Genomic DNA, 19,830 nt, shown 5'->3' with positions numbered 1-19,830 from the left:
CCGCACAAGCAAAACCCAGCGCCGAGAGATCCTGTGGTTATTTTTGCTTTTGGCTTTCCCGCGCCCATCATACAAACGTGCTCTGCTCTCTACACAGCATATCCTTACCCCAGAAGAGTGGAACATGGACATGGACGCCGGGCCTCCGAACATTCTACTATGCATTTCCCTTTCTTCCTTCCATTCCCTCCTGTCTGTATTTTTTGGTCTGAACATGCACCTGCCACGCCAACCGGTACAGAAGAGATGACAGCCGAACTTGTCTTTTGCACGTTTTCCTCCAACCGCCGCCGCCGTGGCCCCCTCCCTTATGACATGTAGTACTTGGGACCCTCGCCTCCCTGCGGAACCTGCCAGTTGATATCCTGGTTCGGCGCCTTGATGTCGCACGTCTTGCAGTGGATGCAGCTAGAAATTCGAACAGAGTCAGTCAACCACCCATCACCACATTCCTGAATCGTGCCTCTCCCGCGCGGAAGGTCCACGAGGAACTCTGCCGCCGAAAAGGCAAGACAAGGGGTAACTCACTTTTGCGCGTTGATCTGGAACCGCACGCCGAGCTCCTTGGTGTCGTCCTCGACGTACTCGTACACGCCGGCCGGGCAGAAGCGGTTCTCGACGCCCTTGAACGCGGGCCACGTCTCGCGCGTGTGCTTGTCCCAGTCCTTGACCTGGAGGTGCACCGGCTGGTCCTCCTCGTGGTTGGTGCCGGTGCGGCTGACGCTCGTGAGGATGTCGAAGCTGATCTTGCCGTCGGGCTTCTCGTACTCGATCTTCTGGAACTTGTCCGCCGGCTTCGTCGCCGCGTGGTCCGGCGTCTTGTGCTTCAGCGTCCACGGCACCCGGCCCTTGAGCACGTACGCCTCGAGGCCGGAGTAGGCGATGCCGCCGTACAGGCCGAGCGGCGTGTGGAACGAGGGGCGGAAGTTGCGCACCTCCTTGAGCTCCTTCCAGATGGACGAGTTGCGCAGCTTGTCCTCGTAGTCGTAGAGGAACACGGTGCCATCCTCCTCCTTCTCGGGCGCCGAGAGGGCGTCGTAGGCCGCCTCCGCGGCCAGCATGCCCGACTTCATGGCGTTGTGCGTGCCCTTGATCTTGGGTAGGTTGACGAAGCCCGCCGAGTCGCCGATGAGGGCGCCTCCCGGGAACGCGCACTTTGGTATACTCTGGAAACCTCCCTCGATGAGCGCCCTCGCGCCGTAGGTCAGGCACTTGCCGCCCTCGAGCACCTCCTTGTACATGGGGTGGTGCTTCATCTTCTGGAACTCGCCGTACGGCGACACCCAGGGGTTCTCGTAGTCGAGCGCGACGACCAGGCCGATGCTGACGAGGTTGTCGCCAAAGTGGTACATCCAGCCGCCGCCGTAGAGGTCCTTAGATAGCGGGTAGCCCATCGAGTGCGTGATGCTTCCCTTGTTGAACTTCTCCGGCTGCACCTCCCACACCTCCTTGACGCCGAGCGCGTACGTCTGGTGCTGGCTGTCGCGGCGCAGGTCGAATTTCTTGATGACCTGCTTACTCAAGCTGCCGTGGCAACCCTCGGCGAAGAGGGTGCACCGCGCGTGGAACTCCATGCCACGCTCGAACGACTCCTTGGGCCTGCCGTCGCGGCCCATACCAAGGTCGTTGGTCGCGACGCCCTTGACGCTGCCGTCGACGTTGTAGAGCACCTCGGAGGCAGCGAAGCCCGGGTAAACCTCAACGCCCAGCTCTTCCGCGCGATCGCCGAGCCACTTTGTGAACTGGTTCAGCGAGACGATATAGTTGCCGTCGTTGTGCATCTGCGGCGGGGTCGGCAGGGGGATGGAGGCCGTCTTGGTGAGGAAGCGCATGCGGTCGCCGCCGGCCGGGGTCGCGTACTCGAAGCGGTCGGGGTTGTCCTCGGAGAGCCAGTCCGGGATGAGCTCGTCGATGGCGGTGGGCTGGATGACGGCGCCCGAGAGAATGTGGGCGCCCATCTCGCCGGCCTTTTCGAGGAGGAGGACGCGGAAGTCTTCGTTGCCCGCTTCGTTGGCGAGCTGCTTGAGGCGGATCGCGGCGCTGAGGCCTGCCGGGCCTGTGTTGTGGGCAAATCAAACTCTGGTCAGCGTTTCTGGTGTTGCGCATTGAATAACATGACTGTTCTGGGTGAGTTTCGCAACATACCACCGCCTACAATACACACATCGACCTCGTCTGATTCACGCTCAATGGCTGCCGGGTCGAAGTCTTCTTCCTCATCGCTGCGCCGTGTCCTACTCGTGGTAAATGTGCGGGCGCCTAGGGGGCGAAAGATGGTGACGGCCGAGGTGCGGGAGGAAGGTAACCTGCTGGTGGCGGTAGCTGTCCTAGAGGTTCTGCTGGCTGTGGCGAGGCCTGCTTGCGCGGGACGTGTGGTACGGTAACGGCATCGTGAGAAGTTGCGGGTGCTGCGTTGCAGACCCCTCGCGAGGGGCGAAGCTGTGCTCATGTTGACCGGCTATGTGTGTCTGGTGTATTGTGTCGTTCGTCAAGCTTCAATGGCCCCCTTGCTAGTGGTAGAATGATGCACCACGGAATTAGAAAATTGGACGGTGGTTTACTCGGTGGTGTATGTCGGGTAGGTCACGAGAGCTCGCCGTCTTCGTCGAATTCGTCGAGATCGCCGGATTCGGTGTTGGGACCGTGCAGGTACTGAAGCCAGCGAACCGCAAGCTCACGTCGCGGCGCAATTGGTCTATTGGAAAACACCTCGGTAGCGATAGACCGGCGACAAGTTGAGCAGCAGTAGCGAGTGACTGTAGTCAAGCCCGGCAAGACGATGAGGAATTTTGAGATTCGAAGCAGGCGGCGGGACACTTAAAAAACGGACTCTCGAATGGGGCCCGTGGAGGGCAGGGTAGCTTGTCTCTTGTCCCTCTAATACGTAATTGGGGGGGAGAGGAACCGTCGTAAATGGGGGAGGGGACAAGAAAGTGACCAGGTACGAACGGCGTCAATGACATGGACTCGATTCTCCCCCAAGCTCGGGCCCTGGTTTCCGGTTGTTGGTGATAGCCGAGAGAAACCGGTTCTGGGGAATCTCGACTCGGACGATACTTCCACGATGCAGCCAAAACCGCTTGCGACTCCAAGTAGAAGCCGAGTGAATGATGCAAGCTCTATTGGCAGCTGAAAGGTACCTCCGTACCAGAGAGCACCGTGAACCGGGAGAAGCCGAGTTACTTCTGGGAATTAACCGTCCGCAGCAAAACGAAAAAGGGTCCAAGAACCCGCCGGGCCAATCATGGAGCCCAAATTTCAAATGTCAGTTGCGTTCCTCCGATGTCGTTTCGGCCCCAATTGTGAGCATGCCGTCGGCAAAAATTTGCATTTGGCCGAGGACTGACGTGGACACTTGCGGAAATCTGTCGACGGTCGCGGTGAAATTGTGGTTTACGCCGAATTCTATCATTACAAGTGAGCCGATTTTACTGTGCGGCCATATTGCTGTTATTACACCTTTGCGGTCTGCCCCATTGATCATCATCCTTGCGCAGCCAAAGTCTTTGGTGTTGCTGGGTAGCTGGGCGGGACGTCCTCTTCTTTGGTGCCCCAATCACTCTCTTTCGAGCCAACCGTCAACTCCAGCACCCCACCGTGGTAGAAGAAGTCGTGAGAGATCCAGTTCTTGGTATACGGCCTGCCATTCAGGGTAGCGCTCTGAATGTATATGCCCTCGGCCAGCTCCTTTTCGTCCTTGGCGACTTTTCGGATAACAGCGGGCTTGGCACTCCTCGACTTCAGTCGAACTTCAGGGAAGAATGGCGGGATGAGGAGGTACACATCCTGTCCGGCTACCGGGAAGAAGCCCATCATGGCCAGACCGCTAAAAGCCCCCATTGCGCAGTCGTCGTTGCCCGGTATGCCGTTGATACTCGAGTTGAACTGCGACGGAATATAGCTTCGGGCCGTGCGGGAGCTAAGACCGGGCCGGCCGGCGTAGTGGAATTGGAAGATCGTGAGGAAGCCCTGTTCGTTGCCCATGTAGACGATGTTACCGCCGTGATAATACTCCAGCCTATCCACAAATGCGTCCCGACCGCCCATCAGCTGAATCAGCGTCTTCATATCCTGCGGTGCGAAGAACGAGTACAGCCATGGTGAGCCCTCGTACGTGGACTGCCAGGTGTCGAAGTAGCAGATGTGTTGCTCTGTGTTGGGCGAACAAACACGTGTGTTCTGGTACTCGAAGGAGCCGTTGATCAGCTTCGGCATGAGAAATCCCTTGTACTTGGTTCGATCAACCTCCTTGCCGCTTTTGTCCTGGATGATGTCCGGCTGGTCTGGGTTCCAAAGATTCTGCCAGTTGGCACTGCGCTGCATGTACTTGGCGTGGTCGTCGTTGTGCCCCAGACCACGCGCCATCTCGGCGATGCAAAAGTCGTCGTAGGCGTACTCCACCGTTCGAGATATGGAGCGAGTGTTCGGTCCGCTAGCTATCCTGTCCATGTGGTCTTTGGCAATGTATCCCAAACCAAACCAACTTTGAAGGTTCCCACGACCCTCAACACCAAAGTTTTGAGGTGCAACTGCGAAGATATGTCAGGAAGGAATCTTGCTTGAATGAGCAGCTACTGACCTTCCGCATCAGACACCACGGCCTCGTACGCGGTCTTCCAGTCCACGCCATTGCTGATGTTTTTGAGATAAGCATCGGCAATGACGATGTCGGCGTTGGAACCGCCCTGGGTATACCCTTTGCAGAACGACATTCTGCAGTCTGGCAGTTTACCGACGAATCTGTATATATCCAGTAGAGCTCTAACCATTTGCGTTTGTGCCTCTGGATCAATAACGGTCAACAGCGGGTGCTGGGCACGGAAGGAGTCCCAAATGCAGTAAAAGGAGTCAAAGTACGGCTCTGATGACTCCCAGAGAGGGTTCTCTCCCGTGTAGTTCTGCGGCGATAGCAGACTCCTGTATAGACCTGACCAGAAAGTGACCTGCATATCTTTGCTGACTCCCGTAGCGTCGACTTGCACCGTCGAGAGCTTTTCCGCCCAAATCGACTCGGCAGCTTTGACAGTACCCTCGAAGTCGAATTTTGGAATCTCGTTCTCGGCATTCTGGCACGCTTTTTCTACCGAAATGAATGACACACCGACACGGGCGAGGATCTGGTTGTTCTCGGGACGTTCGAAGTGCAGCCATGCGCCGGCAGCGCCAGTCGGGTTGTAAAAGCCTCGAGTGAACGATGAGATGTATTTCTGGTCGTCGTGTGCGTTTTCGCCTTCAAAAACACCCGATTTTCGAATGTTTGCGCCTCGGAAGTCGGCGCAGAAGAAGGCCGAGTAGGTGCCCTGTCCAAAAGACGGCCTGAAAGTACCGTCTCCGACCATACGACCTGATTCGTAAACTTGTATGCCCCCGCTAGATCTGCTCTGGGCGATATCTGTGAGATCGATGAGAACCAGAGGATTGCTCACGGCATCGATTTTGTCCTGGTCGGGATTGGCCACGTCTTCGTATGAGACCGTCTCGTTTGGTGAAAATGTGAATCGGTAAAGAGCAGTCCGCTCGCTTGCCGTCATCTCAGCACGAACGGTGTTGGAAAGGTTGAGTGAGAAATAGCCTGGAGTGGCCAAGATAGAGTCGTTGACGCGGAAAAGGCTTCGCTGGTCGGTTGTGTACTTGCACATTGTGTAATTGTCGTTCGGGCACCCAGGATGAACGAAGAGGGGGAAGTTTCCAAGCGATGGAGACTGCGAGATGTGTCAGTTGATGTCTCACGTACGACGGGTTGACCGTGATCTTACGCCTCCGGTTCCTGCTCAACTCGTTAGCGAATGTTCACCATGTAAAGGAGATCTCGACTGACCAGAATCGTGCATGTGGGAAAAGCCGGTAATCTTGGAATTGTCAGACACCCAACCCGCGGCGTTCTCAGCACGAGAGTTGGTGTCAGCGCAGGCCTTGGCCATGCCTGAATACTGTCGTCAGTGACTTGGCTGTATGTCTGGTGAATACCACCAACCGTATGGCAATGTTGCTCCGGGGAAGACATGCCCGCCGTTGACGGTACCGATTAATGGATCTATGTACTTGAGGATGGCGTGTTTGGACCGTTGGCTAGATTTGGAGAACAAAAGAGTCGATAATCCTCCGCCTTCCGACGAAGGCCACCAGAATATCAAGCAGACGAGGACGAAGGCGAAAACCAGCAGGCGAATAGGCCTTGATAGGCCGATGGCGGGTACAAGAACGGCCATGTTGACGGTGCCGCTCGGCGACCGCAGGCTGTTCCCCTAGATGAGAAAGGATGTTGTGCTTAAGATAGTTGACGTTGTTGACGATCAAGAAGCCATGTATGTATTTCCAAGATGACGCCGTTTCCCCGCGGCAATGCTTACTCCTCCCTCGAGCAAGCGCTTGCTGTAGGTCTGTCAGCGCAGGAATACGAAAGCTTGGGTTGAGACGCACCAATTATCATGGGACTCCGCTGGAACCTGATGAACAGTAATTGAAAAGACTTTTTTTTTCTTTTTCGCGAAGAGTGGAAAAATGTAGGTTGTAATAGAAGAACGTCTTTTCTTAGATGCGCGGGACGCAGTGAAGCAAGGATGGATGATGTTCTCTCTCTGATGGAGGTCGTTTCCTGGCCAGGATGTCGTCGATCGCCGTGGAATGGACAACTTCAGCTGAAGGTTAGGCAGGTCTCGGCGTCTCGTGCTGGGCTCTGTCCACCAATCTTGGCATACGGGCCATGTCTCTCCTCTAGCAAGAAACAGGGGATAGTGCGGGCCGTTTCGTTAAGTTGGAGCATCTGGAGGCGAAGAAGCCGCGGACAGAGGCAACAGGACACATGTGCGGGTATATATGAAGACAGGAGGGCCCTGCCGAAGGTATGCAATCTCCAGCACGATGAGATGGGAAGGTAAAGGGTGGTAGGGGTTGGTTACAAGGGGTGTCTTGTCTCCTGTCTCGTCGCTGGAGCCAAGCACCAAAATGGCAACCAACTCGACGCCATTCTTGGACTCTCTTTCTGCCGAGTGGATGATGGTCTGCTAGCTTGACGGAGAAATTGGCTATTGCAACCGACTATTCGCCTGGGCATGCGCGCCATGCGCCTAATCGGATGCGGAGGATGCAGTGTTCAGCTCCAACTCCCAGGTGCGGTTAAAGCTGAATGTGACTCTCCATCTGAAGAATTGCATGAGGCAATACCAGCCAGCAACATGGGCGGAATGCCAGACACAACACAGCAGGTCTGACAATGACCTGAAGCACAGCGGGAACTAGTGGCTGCGGCTACCCTTGCTGTCCAAGTTAAGGTTAAATGTTAGTGCAACTTGCGCCGATTTGCTGATCGCTCCTAACAGCACGGCATCCAAGGCAAATTACGCGAGGAAGCCCTTCACTTCAACGACGCAATTTCTCCAATTTCTAACCAACAACCCCTCATCCCTTCCTCCTACACACTGAACCATCCTCACAAATCGACAAGTCCTAGATCAACGAGTTCTCCAGCAACGAAACCCTCAACAGTGAGCACGGCCCGATACGCTGTAACAATACCATCCAATGATGGGAAAACTCTCTTTCTTGTCAATTTCCATCTTCATTTCGAGCCTCCAGGCTTGGGCATAGATCACCCCGACTCAGGACAAGTTCACAGCGGGATGGACGTACATCCAAGCGGACCGTTCTGACCAAGTTGAGAGAAACCTGTTCACTATATTAACGGGAGGGACCGTGCCTTATAAACACTCAAACTTGCTGTCTTCTGGAAGAAGTCTTCCAAAGTCTTTCTCGTCACAGGCCTTCAACGTCAGGAAGGCCACACTCAGACATGGCAGTGGAACTCCTCCACCCATCCCAATCACGGCATGCCTCGTTCGGAGAACTGCCATCATAATGCGCCAAGCCGAGTGGCTGCCGTTGCCGTTTCTTAGCACCGGGAGATCCAGCTGCATCAAGGCGGAGAACCCTGCTCGAATCCCCCTCCATCGACCTCCTCTAGAGGCTGGTAATCCCACCTCATTACTCAAGACCGCCAACTTCTCGTCCTTCTCCCACCGGAAACTCTGGAAACTCTGGAAACTCAATCAGTCGGGGAAACACCCTGCCAGTGCCTGTCAAGCTGCTCAGGGTCCCCTTCATGTCGAGCAACAATGCGTAATGTCCTCATCAACGAGTTCTGCGAGAAGCACTCCAAACGCCTCTACTGGTCTGAGCTTCGGAGCGCGTGCCTGCCGCCTCGACTGCCCCTCCAATGCTAAAACGTCGTGAATGCCCGTGGTCTCGAAGCAATGTTGATGGTCGTCGGTCACACCTCCTCATCTTGCTATCACTCTCCTCGTCCCCTCATCACCTCCTCATCCCCCACTTCGTTGCTTATGGCCTTGTGGACACTTACAAGCACAACGACATCATAGTCTCCTGCAATACTACAATACACCATACAACGTTCCCTTAAGTTCCCCCGCATCTCGATCATCCCCGCCCATCATCCAAGGTCACGCGAACCACAGTTCATCTTGACCAACAAGCATGCCCGGTTCCTGGCTAGCTAGCTCCTCGCCGGCTCCTTCATAAACATGCCCTGCCCGCCGAGGGCAAGGCATCACGACGTCCTGCGGTCGTGACCACACCTCGTTTCCTCCTCATCTACTGGCCCTAGCCAACCGCCGACGAGATGGCTCCTCTCACTTCTCTCCTTGTCTTCGCCGGTCTGGCAACCGCGGCCCTCAAACCAAATTGTCCACACTTCACAGACTACGCCGCGACTCCCCACGAACCATTCTCTGAGGGTGTCCACAAGCTTGCCTACCAACGCCCGCCTCCAGAATGTCGCACGACGACCTTCCCCGAGGTCGAGAAGACGATCACGGAGATGAAGACTCTCGTCAAAGACCCAGACCTCTACCGTCTCTTCGAGAACACCTTCCCAAACACCCTCGACACGACCGTCGCCTGGCAAGGCGCCTCATCCGACAACGCTGACGAGGAGCTGTCCTTCGTCATCACCGGCGACATCAACGCCATGTGGCTCCGCGACTCCTCCAACCAGCTCCAGAGCTACCGCTCCCTCCTCACCCGCAACTCTTCCACCAACTCCCTGGCTTCCCTCTACCGCGGCCTCATCAACCTCCAAGCCCGCTACGTCCGCAACGCCCCCCACTGCAACGCCTTCCAGCCCCCAGAAGAGTCAAAGATCGCCCCGACCCCGAACGAAGCCGGCGGCGACGACCACATCTCCCCGGCCTACCCGTCCTACTCCTTCTTCGAGTGCAAATACGAACTCGACAGCCTGGCCGCCTTCCTCCAGATCTCCCACGACTACCACGCCGCCACCGCGGACAAGGACTTCTTCGCAAAGTTCAACTGGCCCAAGGCCATCGCCGTCCTCCTTAACACCACCGACGCCCTGCTGACCGGCACCTACGCCGCCGACGGCACCCTCAACCCCTCCCCGGCCCTCTTCGAGCGCCGCACCACCTCCGCCTCCGAGACCCTCTCCAACAAGGGCAACGGCGCCCCCACCAACGCCGGCACCGGCCTCGTCCGCAGCTTCTTCCGCCCCAGCGACGACAGCTGCATCTACCAGCTCTTCGTCCCCGCCAACATGATGTTCTCCCGCTACCTCAACTCCTGCGCCGAGATCATGGACCCCATCGACGCCGGTATGGCCGAGCGCATGCGGGACGCCTCCGCCCGCATCAGGGACGGCATCGAGGCCCACGCCAGGACGAACCACCCGAAGTTCGGCGAGATCTACTCGTACGAGATCGACGGCTTCGGCTCCCACAACGTCATGGACGACGCCAACATCCCCTCCCTGCTCTCCGCCCCGCACTACGGCTACCTCTCCGCCCGCGACCCCGTGTACCAGAACACCCGCAAGTTCATCCTCTCGACCTCGAACCCGTACCAGATGCGCGGCCCCGTGCTCAACGCCACGGGCGGTCCGCACATCGGGCCCGGCATGGCGTGGCCCATGGCGTTGATCGCGCAGCTCCTGACCTCCGACGACGACGACGAAATCTCCAATGGTTTGAGGCAGCTCGTCAGTTCGACGAACCGGCTGGGCTTGATCCACGAGTCTGTGAACAGCCATGACGCTTCGGTGTGGTCTAGGTCGTGGTGAGTTTAAGATCATCTGTTTTTACTCCGTGGCCTTCGCGCAGAATGCTGACTTGGAAACCTAGGTTTGCGTGGGCGAACGGGCTCTTTGGACAGATGATGCTTGATCTTCGGGAGAGAAAGCCACATCTTCTCGAGAAGAGCTACCAGTAAGATATACAGCTGTCGAAGCGGTTTATTTCAGTTCTCGGTGAATCTATTATACACGTACAAACCTCTTCAAGTAGAGAGCGCATGTACATTCAAGTAAGGGAGGTACGCTCCCACGTAATTTAGACCAACTTCATCGCAACAATCAGAATATGACCTCATATACAATGATGCTGCTCTGTCGAACAGCTATCCCAGAGACGTTGGCATGGTTTATCACGTACAACCTTATCAAAAAGTCAGTAGGCCGCCGATGGACGCGCAGTCTTGTCGGTAATATGTTTACAATAGTCCTATGCTTCTCTATCCTTTATGTCATAACATCATGAACAGTCTACCAGGGGCCAACGCCTTAACTGAGGTCGAACCCAGCTCCCGAAGAGACGGCATACAGGAGCTTCTTCCTCAACGTCTCCTCATCCTTGTAACGCGGCAGCTTTAACAAGTTCACACACGTGCTGGTGGACGGCAGTCTTTCCTGATCCTCGCCGCCGTCACGGATGCTGAACCGCGGACTCAGCTGCGAGAAGCCCAGTAGCGGGGCCCGCGGCGTGCTGGTGACGTACTTGAGCACGTCCCGGCGCTCGCCATCGGAGAACTTGGCCATGACCCTCCAGAAGAGCTGAATGGTCGGGTGTTCCAGCCCGTCGTCGCCGATCTCGTACAGGCCCGAGTAGATCGTGTTCCTGCGCAGGTCCTCGATGTCGATCTCGGAGCTGTCGCCGCCGACGAGGCGCTGCAACTCGTTCTGGTTGAACATAGAGAGCCACGAGGGGGCGATGATGGAGCGAAGGCCTCGGAGGAAGGCGGCTGTCTGCTGTGAGGGTTGGGCGACCAGGCGATGGCGGGCAACGTAGGATATGTATAACAGCCGGTTGTCGTTGGTGACATTAACGTTTTCACCGTTGGGGATGAGATTCCTCGAAACGGTTCGCACCGGCTGTCCCGGCAGTGAGACTTGGTCTGTGATGGTGAAGTCCAATGACAGGTCTGCCACATTTCCCCTGAAGTTCTTTAACCGCAACATGCCCTGGTAAAGCTCCTCGTCAAGGTCTCTTAAGTCGTTGACGTTTCCTCGGTAGCTGTTTTCCCCTGTCTGGCCCGAGATCCACTTCAGCAGGAAAAATCCGGCAAATGCAATGTCAATGAGGATGCCCTCGTACATGCATTTGCCCACAATCCGACCCAAGAACTCAAACTGCCGCAACAGATCTTGTACTGCATCTTTCCAATCTTCAGACTGTGGTGGAACGCCAGCTTGTCTCAATGCTTCTTTGAGCTCATCCATGGCGGTTGGATTGGGGTACAGCAGGCCTTGGTTGTTGGCAGTGAACAGCGATATGCCATCCATCTGAGCAAATGCCTCGGAGGTAACGCTTGTAAGAAATTCCTTGGTAACTCCGCCTCCATCGATACCTGCTTCAACGGTATCAAACTGGTCAACAAACTGGATTTGTATTGGCTCTTTGAGGCCTTCTCCAAGCTCATAGAATTGCTCAAAGGCGTCTTGGAACACTTGGCCTCTCCTGATCTTGCCGTGGTGGCGTCCAGCAGGGCCTCTGCCAGGAGATCTCAGGGGGTTGTGAAGAAAGTTCATCCTCCATTGGTCGGGATCCATGCCCTCCCGACGCTTGTGTTTGTCGAGATAGACGAACTGCCGGAAAATCTGGACACGGGTATCGAAAGGAATGACAAAAGGCATGTGTCTCAAAATTTCCAACTTCGGCCCAATAACAGCAAGTAGACGGTCTCTCTGCGCCTTTCGCTGTTGAGCTCGGAGCTTCTCGATTTGGGCGTGACGCGACACCCGCTGCCCAGCGATAGTGTGGATGAAGCTGCCCCCAATATTCGCGTCCTCATCGACATCGCCGTCTTCGTCGTCACTAGAGTCGGACATCTCATTTTGCCTCTCCTGTTCGGCAACAACGGCGCTAACGAAACCCTCCATGTCAAACTTCGATGTCATGAGCCAATGTTCACGCGGTAAGAACGGTCGCCTCGAGTCTCGCTCGTACAAAAGTCGGAGTGCGGTAGTGACGATGCTCCTAAGGCTACCCATGTCGAGTCGTGTGTCCGACGAACTAGACTTTGTAGCATTTGTTTTTGCCTCTTTCAGCGTCTTGGTCGCGCTGTTGCCAAAGTAAGACTCGAGCTGGGTCATCGAAATCGGCTCGGAGTCCTGGATGCCCTGTTGAATATCTTGGGTGTTATAATGCAACGTGAATGCGAGGTGCTTAAGAACAATGGTGAGGCCCTTGACTTCCTCAAGCGAAAGTCCGCAAGATCGTAGGCGAGAGGGTTGCTCGTCGCCCTTCAGCAGCGCAGGGAAGATGCTGCTGAAGAAGTCTTCATCATCGCTCAGGCGAAGGATAAAAATGTACAGTTCGAGGAAAAGTAACACCAGCCTCCACTCCTGCTCTTGCGAGGCGTCCGCAGGCTTCGATTTCGAAAGGTAACTCCGCAACAGGCCAATGACGGAAGCGGAATCCCGCAAGATTTGTCTGTAAATGCCTGTCTGGCTCATAGCCTGCCATAGGAACTTGATGGTCGGCACATTGCCCGCACCCGAAGGAATATCTCCCAGGAATAGACGCATACGGATCTCGTCGCCGTGGTGCGGAAAGCATCGAAGAAGAGTGAGGATGTACCCGGAGAGCAGGCTTGCACTTTCGATTTCTGAACTCGTGGAACGTGAGCCAAAGTTACTGCATCGTGTTAGCGAGGTAAAAAGTAAGTTAGACATGTTACATACGTCGTTAGTTCAGCAAGCAGAGCTGAGATGCCGTCTCTGTCTACCAAGGAGGTAAGACGCTGGGCAACGTAGGTGGGTAAGGGCTTGAGCGATTCTTCAATGCCGTCTGAGTCCGCATTTGATGAACTAGAATCGGCAGGTTTTGCAGGAAGCCTCAGACTGACGTCCGCGGACAAACTCGAGAGTTGAAGGTGCAATGCGTTCAAGTGGTTGCGCCCTTGTGAGTTGGCTCCAGTCCCCTGATGAAGACCAATAAAATGCGCCAATAGCCACAATTGATCGTCCCGGCTGACACCGTTTATACGTCCGTCCTGGTATGTTTTTAAGATTGCCGATGCGAGATGTTCGAGATCGATGCTGCGTGAACATATTTGAGCGTGCTGTTCTACCAAATACAGGTCGCCGCGGGTCAAGAATGACAACGAAAAGGCTTCGTAGGCGGCCGATAGACGGAGCTCTGCTTGGCTATTAGCGAGCCGGCACATGTGAAATTGCGGCTGGGGAGGATTACCGTTCCCGGAAATGGCTTCGAGTGGCACAAGTACAGCCTTGGAGGCAACCTCGAGGGTTGCCTTATCAGCGTTCGATGTATTGCTTAATTCTGCAAGAACAGTATAGTATTGTCGGAGCGATTTAGACAGCGATTCGGGGGCAGCGACGATGATCTGGGTGAGGAGGTTGAGGAGAAGTTGGATGTCGTCTTGTTGCCCTCTGCCGAGTATGTTAGTTAAATTTCTGCAATGCTTTCCCATCCCAAAAGCTCTTTTCGAATTGCAATTTACTCACTTTCTCTTCGTCTGGGCCTCCAGCGCTTCCACCAGGATCCTGACGAACCGTGCCAGCCTAGAAGGAGGTAATCGATCGGGGGAAAGGCACTCGAGACTGGTCGTGCTCAGCTCTCGACAAAATCGAAGAAGACGCTGCGTGTCGTCGGTATGGCTGGGTTGGAAGGTCGTCAACAGAAGTGGCAAGGCCGTCAATAGTCTCTGCTGCGAGTTCCAGTTTGACGTTGGTGAGTATAGAGCGTCGAATGCTTCCCGGCGGGAATCTCGAAGTCGCCTTCTGGCCCTGTGACCTCTCCATGTCTTTTGGATCTTGCCGGCAGCTTTGAGCTTGTCTCGATCCTGTTGTCTTTGTGCTCGTTCGGCCTGGGCATTAGAAACCGTCTTTGAAGCGCCAGATCCTGCGGATGGGGTCCATGATGTGGCGGCAAAAGGGTTGAGGTTCTGGCCGCTGAGGTTCACGTTCCGAGGACGCCTCGAGTTTCCTGTGAAGGTTGGGAACATGTTTCCTCGGGGGGATGCCGGTCGTCGGGATGTCGTTGAGTTGAGTGGTATTATCTCATATCCTGGAGCAGAGTCGAAAGACCAGGAACATGAAGCGACTGAGAAGGATACTGGGGCGAGGGATGTCGCGGACGCGGTTGCCTTCCAGAAGCTTCAAGGTTCGGACGGGAGTATGTAATCGATGTCCAGAATCGGTGATAACGCGGGCGCGGGACAGGACTGGTAGGCAGTGTGAGTGGAGGGGAAATGCCGTAATTCATGAGCTCAGACAGTGGCTGGTGGGGTTTGTTGGTGAGGTAAGCCGGACGCTAAGTGCTGAAGCTGGCCTGGGCTTGTGGAAGGTTCCGGCGCATGCTGATTGCCCGGGGTGAGGTCTAGGGCGGGAACAGACCAGCAAGGTGCTGATAAGAGACGGGGGCTATCCGATAAGACACCTGGAGAAATTGAAGGGCAAGACACACGGGGATCACACAAAGATGCCTTTCTTTGGTCGAGAAGACGTTGGTTAATACCGTAGTGACCAAGCTTTACAATAAGTCATGTTTCTTTCCCACGAAGGCGATGATGTGCTTGTTGACAACCCAAACGAAGGACAAAAGTCAATATCGACGGGGTTTCGCCATCAAGGCTTGGCTGACTCGAAATCATACTGCTCGTCTACTCATGTAAGTGTCGGTGTAGAAACGCAACGAACCATAATTGTCGAGGAAGATGAAGAGATGGGTTCTGCGGAAGTGAAGTATGGGATTTCCACCAGGAGGCCTGTAATGCGCGTCTGGGGAGAAGAAGCCTCAACAAACCAGATCCCACTCACTGCCCATGGAGCCGGTTCATGCTCAATGCTCAGGTACGCTTAATCGTCACAGACGCCTGCCTGTCCGGCCACGAGCCGTCCGTCCGTTCTCTCGGTACGGGACCAAGCATTTCTGGGTTAAGCGGGAAAGTCGGCCGTTGATGGGTAGGCGGAGTACGGAGTACAGAGTACGGATCAAAAGCTGCGCATGGTTTCATTCCAACTGCTTGAACCAAATCGTAAATCGTCTCGCGTGTCTTGGAGTGAGTCCGTCCTTCCAAGCCCTCAGACTTGCGTCTAGGGCGGCAGCTAACGGCGTGATGGATGCCGGGGCTGCATGGCTGGCATTTCGGCACAGACAAAGTGCCTATTTGTTGGTATCGAAATTGCAACAACGCGGGCTTCAGACTTGGAGATGAGCAAAGCCCCCTTGGGGTTGGTTGGCTTGTCGCATGGAAACGGCCACGGACAGCTGCTGAGACTCGAGGAAGGCAATAGACATCATCGTGACTGACTGACGACTGGTCACCGGTGTCACTGGCTTGTTGTTGTTCTTCATCTTCTTCTTCACAGATTTCCCCTCATCCTCCCCTCCTGCTTTGTTCGTTACAGGGTTCACGGCCGTTTGGATAGTCCACAATGGTCGAAACCCACCGCATAAAATTTTCATAAAATGATGGGTGCCCCACTTGCGATGCGATTCGGTACCTGAGGGCTCTCAACCGTTTGTACCACGGCCACGAGTTAGCTTGTGCCCGCTAATTCTTATCTGCATTCGCCGGCAGTCACTGCAGAAGTAGATAGTGCTGACTGAATTAGTTGAGACTGTTGCATCACAGTGACTTCCTCCACGCATTGGCCAAGTCCCCCTCGTCACCAGCACATGCCCTGTCGCCCCTCCTCTCGCGCGCAGAGAGAAAAACTGGAAGGCACACTTTGCGCTGGTGGTGGCCGGGAAGGAACGAAGTCCAGAGAGTGGAAGGTAGAGGCAAGCGCACCTCGACGGCAGGCGATAGGCGACAGATCCAGTAAAAAAAAAAAAATCATATCCAAAAGCCACACTCATTGAAATTTCTCTCCTCTCCTCCTCTTCTTTTCTCTTCCAACAACTACACAAACCCTATCAACAACCCTTCACATCTAAAGAGGGTCTGACAAGGAGTACGTCTTCGTACTTGTTCTCTGTCTCGCTCACTTTTTTCATCAGAAAAAAAACTTCCAAAAAAAACTTGAAAAACCCCCCTCAAAAATCTCCCACCTCCATCTCTCTCACCCCCTCCATTTTGCAAGAAATCCCAAGAGACGCAGCCCGACTCTCGTCTTTTCTTGCTTCACCTCAGCCTCAGCCATTCGCGCACCTGCCTGCCAATCAAGCTTCCAGTGTGCCTCTTGTGTGTCGGTCAAACGTCACACATCCGAATAACCTCATTCGACGAGAAAGGCTCCCCTCCGCCTCTCCCAATACCCTTATCCTCCACACCGTCACGGTCCCGTCACACGACCGATAGTCAGATTTCTTGACCTGGTAGGTGCTTTTCTCTTCATCCTTCCCCTCCTCATATCCACATTCACCGACAGGAGCGCCTCGCGCCGTTACTGTCTTGCCTTCGCGCCCCGTTGTTATTTGCGATCGTCACATAGCCTGTTGTCTAATCCGTGGGCCTGTCGCAGTATCATTCCTCGTGTCCAATTCCAACACAATGGCCGCCGCTACGAACAACGCTGTCGACCAGCTCGCCAACGACTTGGGCAACACCTCGCTCAACGGCGCTGACTCCAAGAACGCCCCTGCCATCAACACCAATGTTGAGGCTTCCCAAACCGAGGGCGCCGACGCCGGCCCTACTCCTAGCTCTGCTGCCCCCCACCCTCAGGCCTCCGCCTCCCTCTACGTTGGCGAACTCGACCCCTCCGTCACCGAGGCCATGCTTTTCGAGCTCTTCTCCCAGATCGGCTCTGTGGCTTCTATCCGTGTCTGCCGTGACGCCGTTACTCGCCGCTCGCTTGGATACGCCTATGTGAACTACAACACCACCGCCGACGGCGAGAAGGCTCTCGAGGAGCTCAACTACACCCTCATCAAGGGCCGCCCTTGCCGCATCATGTGGTCTCAGCGCGACCCCGCCCTCCGCAAGACCGGCCAGGGCAACGTCTTCATCAAGAACCTCGATGTCGCCATTGACAACAAGGCTCTCCACGACACCTTCGCCGCCTTCGGTAACATCTTGAGCTGCAAGGTCGCCCAGGACGAGAACGGCAACTCCAAGGGCTACGGTTTCGTTCACTACGAGACCGATGAGGCTGCTTCTCAGGCCATCAAGCACGTTAACGGCATGCTCCTCAACGAGAAGAAGGTCTACGTCGGTCACCACATCCCCAAGAAGGACCGCCAGAGCAAGTTCGAGGAGATGAAGGCCAACTTCACCAACGTCTACGTCAAGAACATCAACAACGAGGTCTCTGACGACGAGTTCCGTGAGCTCTTTGAGAAGTTTGGCGACGTTACCTCTTCTTCTCTCGCCCGTGACCAGGAGGGTAAGAGCCGTGGTTTCGGTTTCGTCAACTTCACCACACACGAGGCTGCCTCCAAGGCCGTCGACGACCTGAACGGCAAGGACTTCCGCGGACAGGACTTGTACGTTGGCCGAGCCCAGAAGAAGCACGAGCGCGAGGAGGAATTGCGCAAGTCTTACGAAGCTGCTCGCATGGAGAAGGCCAACAAGTACCAGGGTGTCAACCTGTACATCAAGAACCTCGACGACGAGGTCGATGACGAGAAGCTGCGCCAGCTTTTCGCCGACTTCGGCCCCATCACTTCCGCCAAGGTCATGCGCGACACTCCCACTGAGGGTAAGGAGGACGAGGAAGGCTCCTCTGAGGAGAAGGAGCCCGAGGTTAAGAAGGAGGAGGAGGAGGAGGAGAAGTCCGAGGACAAGGAGGGTGAGAAGGAGAAGAAGAAGTCGGACAAGAAGCTCCACGGTAAGAGCAAGGGCTTCGGTTTCGTCTGCTTCAGCAACCCCGACGATGCTACCAAGGCCGTCGCCGAGATGAACCAGCGCATGGTCCACGGCAAGCCCCTCTACGTCGCCCTCGCACAGCGCAAGGATGTCCGCAAGAGCCAGCTCGAGGCTAGCATCCAGGCTAGAAACCAATTGCGCATGCAACAGGCGGCCGCCGCCGCTGGCATGCCCCAACAGTACATGCAGCAGCCTGTCTTCTACGCCGCTGGTCAGCAGCCCGTCTTCCCCCAGGGTGGCCGTGGCATGCCCTACCCCCAGCCCGGCATGGCCATGCCCCCCGTCCAGGGAGGTCGTCCTGGCCAGTTCCCCGGAGGTTACCCTCAGCAGGGCGGTCGTGGCGTTCCCCAGCAGATGCCTCCCGTCTACGGCATGCCCGGCCAGTTCCCTCCTGGCGCTCCTTTCCCCCAGGCTGGTAACCCTCAGTTCCTCGCTGCCATCCAGCAGGTTCAGCAGGCTACCATGAACGCTGGTGGTCGCGGTGGTCCCCAGGGCGGCCGCGGTCCCGCTCCCCCCATGGCTGGCATGCCCGGCCCCGGTATGCCCGGCTTCCCTCCCAACGCCCGCCAGGGCGGTTCCCAGCCCGGCGCCGGCCGCGGTGCCAACCCCAACGGCCCCCGCAACAACAACCAGAACCAGCAGCAGAACGCTCCTCCCTTCCCCCAGGGCGGCCGCGGCGCTGCTCCCGCCCAGGACCTCAACAGCTCCAGCCTCCTTCAGCAGCAGCTTGGCGCTGCCGCCGGCAACCCCGGCCAGCAGAAGCAGATCCTCGGTGAGGTCATCTTCCCCAAGATCCAGGCCATGCAGCCTGAGCTTGCCGGCAAGATCACTGGTATGCTTCTCGAGATGGAGAATGGTGAGCTCGTTAACCTGTAAGTACCTGAATTGCCAAAGTACGTGAAGTTGACACTAACATACTGCAGTATTGAGGACGAGGCCTCTCTCAAGGCCAAGGTCGACGAGGCCCTTGGCGTCTACGAGGAGTACATCAAGGCCCAGGGTGGTAACGAGGAGGGTGAGAAGAAGGCTGAGGAGACCAAGGCTTAAATTGGTTCCTTCGGCTATCACGCAACGTCATGAGCATGATTTTTTATGTCAACATACCCTTGTTACCGGCATCATTTCGACCAGTGAGTCTTCACACGACGCTCACGAAGTCACTGCTCAACACGGATTGGGAAAAGTTATTTGGAATGAGGCGGCACTATCGACTGCATTTTTAACGCCAAAGGGATTTCTACGACATGCTTCGTCACCACGGCAGATGTTTGCTTGATCTGTCTAAGCATTGTCCCCTGCGGCCGGCATGTATGGTTAGACTTCTTTGCCACATCGTGGGCAGGAAGATTGGCGGCTCTCCTGTGTGAGGCCGGCTCTCTTATCCCCAGGAAGGGCTCGTTGGGATGCGTCGTTTGCAACCTCGCACTATGGTTCCAGGAAGGCGTTTTACGGTTTATGTTTGAGTCGCGCGAGTTGCCTGGCTTCGCTCGCTGGCGATGGCACCAATACCCCCACACAGAACGGTACTCGTTTCTTCAGGCAATCAGGCAGACGGTGGTTATGAGGAGAGTGAGCAGGAAGGTATCTCCTTAATAGAAAGTTCATAAACATCTTGTGGTGTCCTCCTGGTGACATGCAGCATGAGACGTTTCTTATTGACGTCAACAGCGTTGGTTTGACGTTGAAGGGTTCAGACTGTCTCAAAGACGTGGGATATTCAATGGCGAAAACACGCCGAGATTTGCTTGG

At 55.7% G+C, this 19,830-nt stretch overlaps 5 protein-coding genes across 5 annotated transcripts; 2 read left to right on the top strand and 3 right to left on the bottom strand.

Annotated features, from left to right (window-relative positions):
• Window positions 1–308: 308 nt before the first annotated feature.
• Window positions 309–2,449, bottom strand: CkaCkLH20_06530 (electron transfer flavoprotein-ubiquinone oxidoreductase; the record flags this gene model as incomplete). The annotated part of the gene is made up of 3 exons (XM_038889247.1): window positions 309–408; window positions 529–2,056; window positions 2,146–2,449. The coding sequence occupies 3 exons, from the start codon at window positions 2,447–2,449 to the stop codon at window positions 309–311; spliced, it is 1,932 nt and encodes a 643-aa protein (XP_038745545.1).
• Window positions 2,450–3,483: 1,034 nt separating this feature from the next.
• On the bottom strand, window positions 3,484–6,209 carry CkaCkLH20_06529 (glycosyl hydrolase family 92; the record flags this gene model as incomplete). Its single annotated transcript, XM_038889246.1, has 5 exons — window positions 3,484–4,529; window positions 4,580–5,702; window positions 5,757–5,767; window positions 5,819–5,923; window positions 5,975–6,209. 5 exons carry the CDS (start codon window positions 6,207–6,209, stop codon window positions 3,484–3,486), a joined length of 2,520 nt encoding a protein of 839 aa, XP_038745544.1.
• A 2,426-nt stretch (window positions 6,210–8,635) lies between these two features.
• CkaCkLH20_06528 (uncharacterized protein) lies at window positions 8,636–10,236 on the top strand (the record flags this gene model as incomplete). Its single annotated transcript, XM_038889245.1, has 2 exons — window positions 8,636–10,083; window positions 10,149–10,236. 2 exons carry the CDS (start codon window positions 8,636–8,638, stop codon window positions 10,234–10,236), a joined length of 1,536 nt encoding a protein of 511 aa, XP_038745543.1.
• A 349-nt stretch (window positions 10,237–10,585) lies between these two features.
• CkaCkLH20_06527 (iq and hect domain protein) lies at window positions 10,586–14,271 on the bottom strand (the record flags this gene model as incomplete). The annotated part of the gene is made up of 3 exons (XM_038889244.1): window positions 10,586–12,938; window positions 12,986–13,696; window positions 13,772–14,271. 3 exons carry the CDS (start codon window positions 14,269–14,271, stop codon window positions 10,586–10,588), a joined length of 3,564 nt encoding a protein of 1,187 aa, XP_038745542.1.
• Window positions 14,272–16,764: 2,493 nt separating this feature from the next.
• CkaCkLH20_06526 (uncharacterized protein) lies at window positions 16,765–19,128 on the top strand (the record flags this gene model as incomplete). The annotated part of the gene is made up of 2 exons (XM_038889243.1): window positions 16,765–18,953; window positions 19,005–19,128. The coding sequence occupies 2 exons, from the start codon at window positions 16,765–16,767 to the stop codon at window positions 19,126–19,128; spliced, it is 2,313 nt and encodes a 770-aa protein (XP_038745541.1).
• Window positions 19,129–19,830: the final 702 nt, after the last annotated feature.

The sequence above is a fragment of the Colletotrichum karsti genome (genome assembly GCF_011947395.1).
Source record: "Colletotrichum karsti strain CkLH20 chromosome Unknown Scaffold19, whole genome shotgun sequence".
Classification (NCBI taxonomy): Eukaryota; Fungi; Ascomycota; class Sordariomycetes; order Glomerellales; family Glomerellaceae; genus Colletotrichum; species Colletotrichum karsti.
Note: the sequence above shows the minus strand (reverse complement) of the source record. Positions and strands in the feature narration are given on the sequence as shown.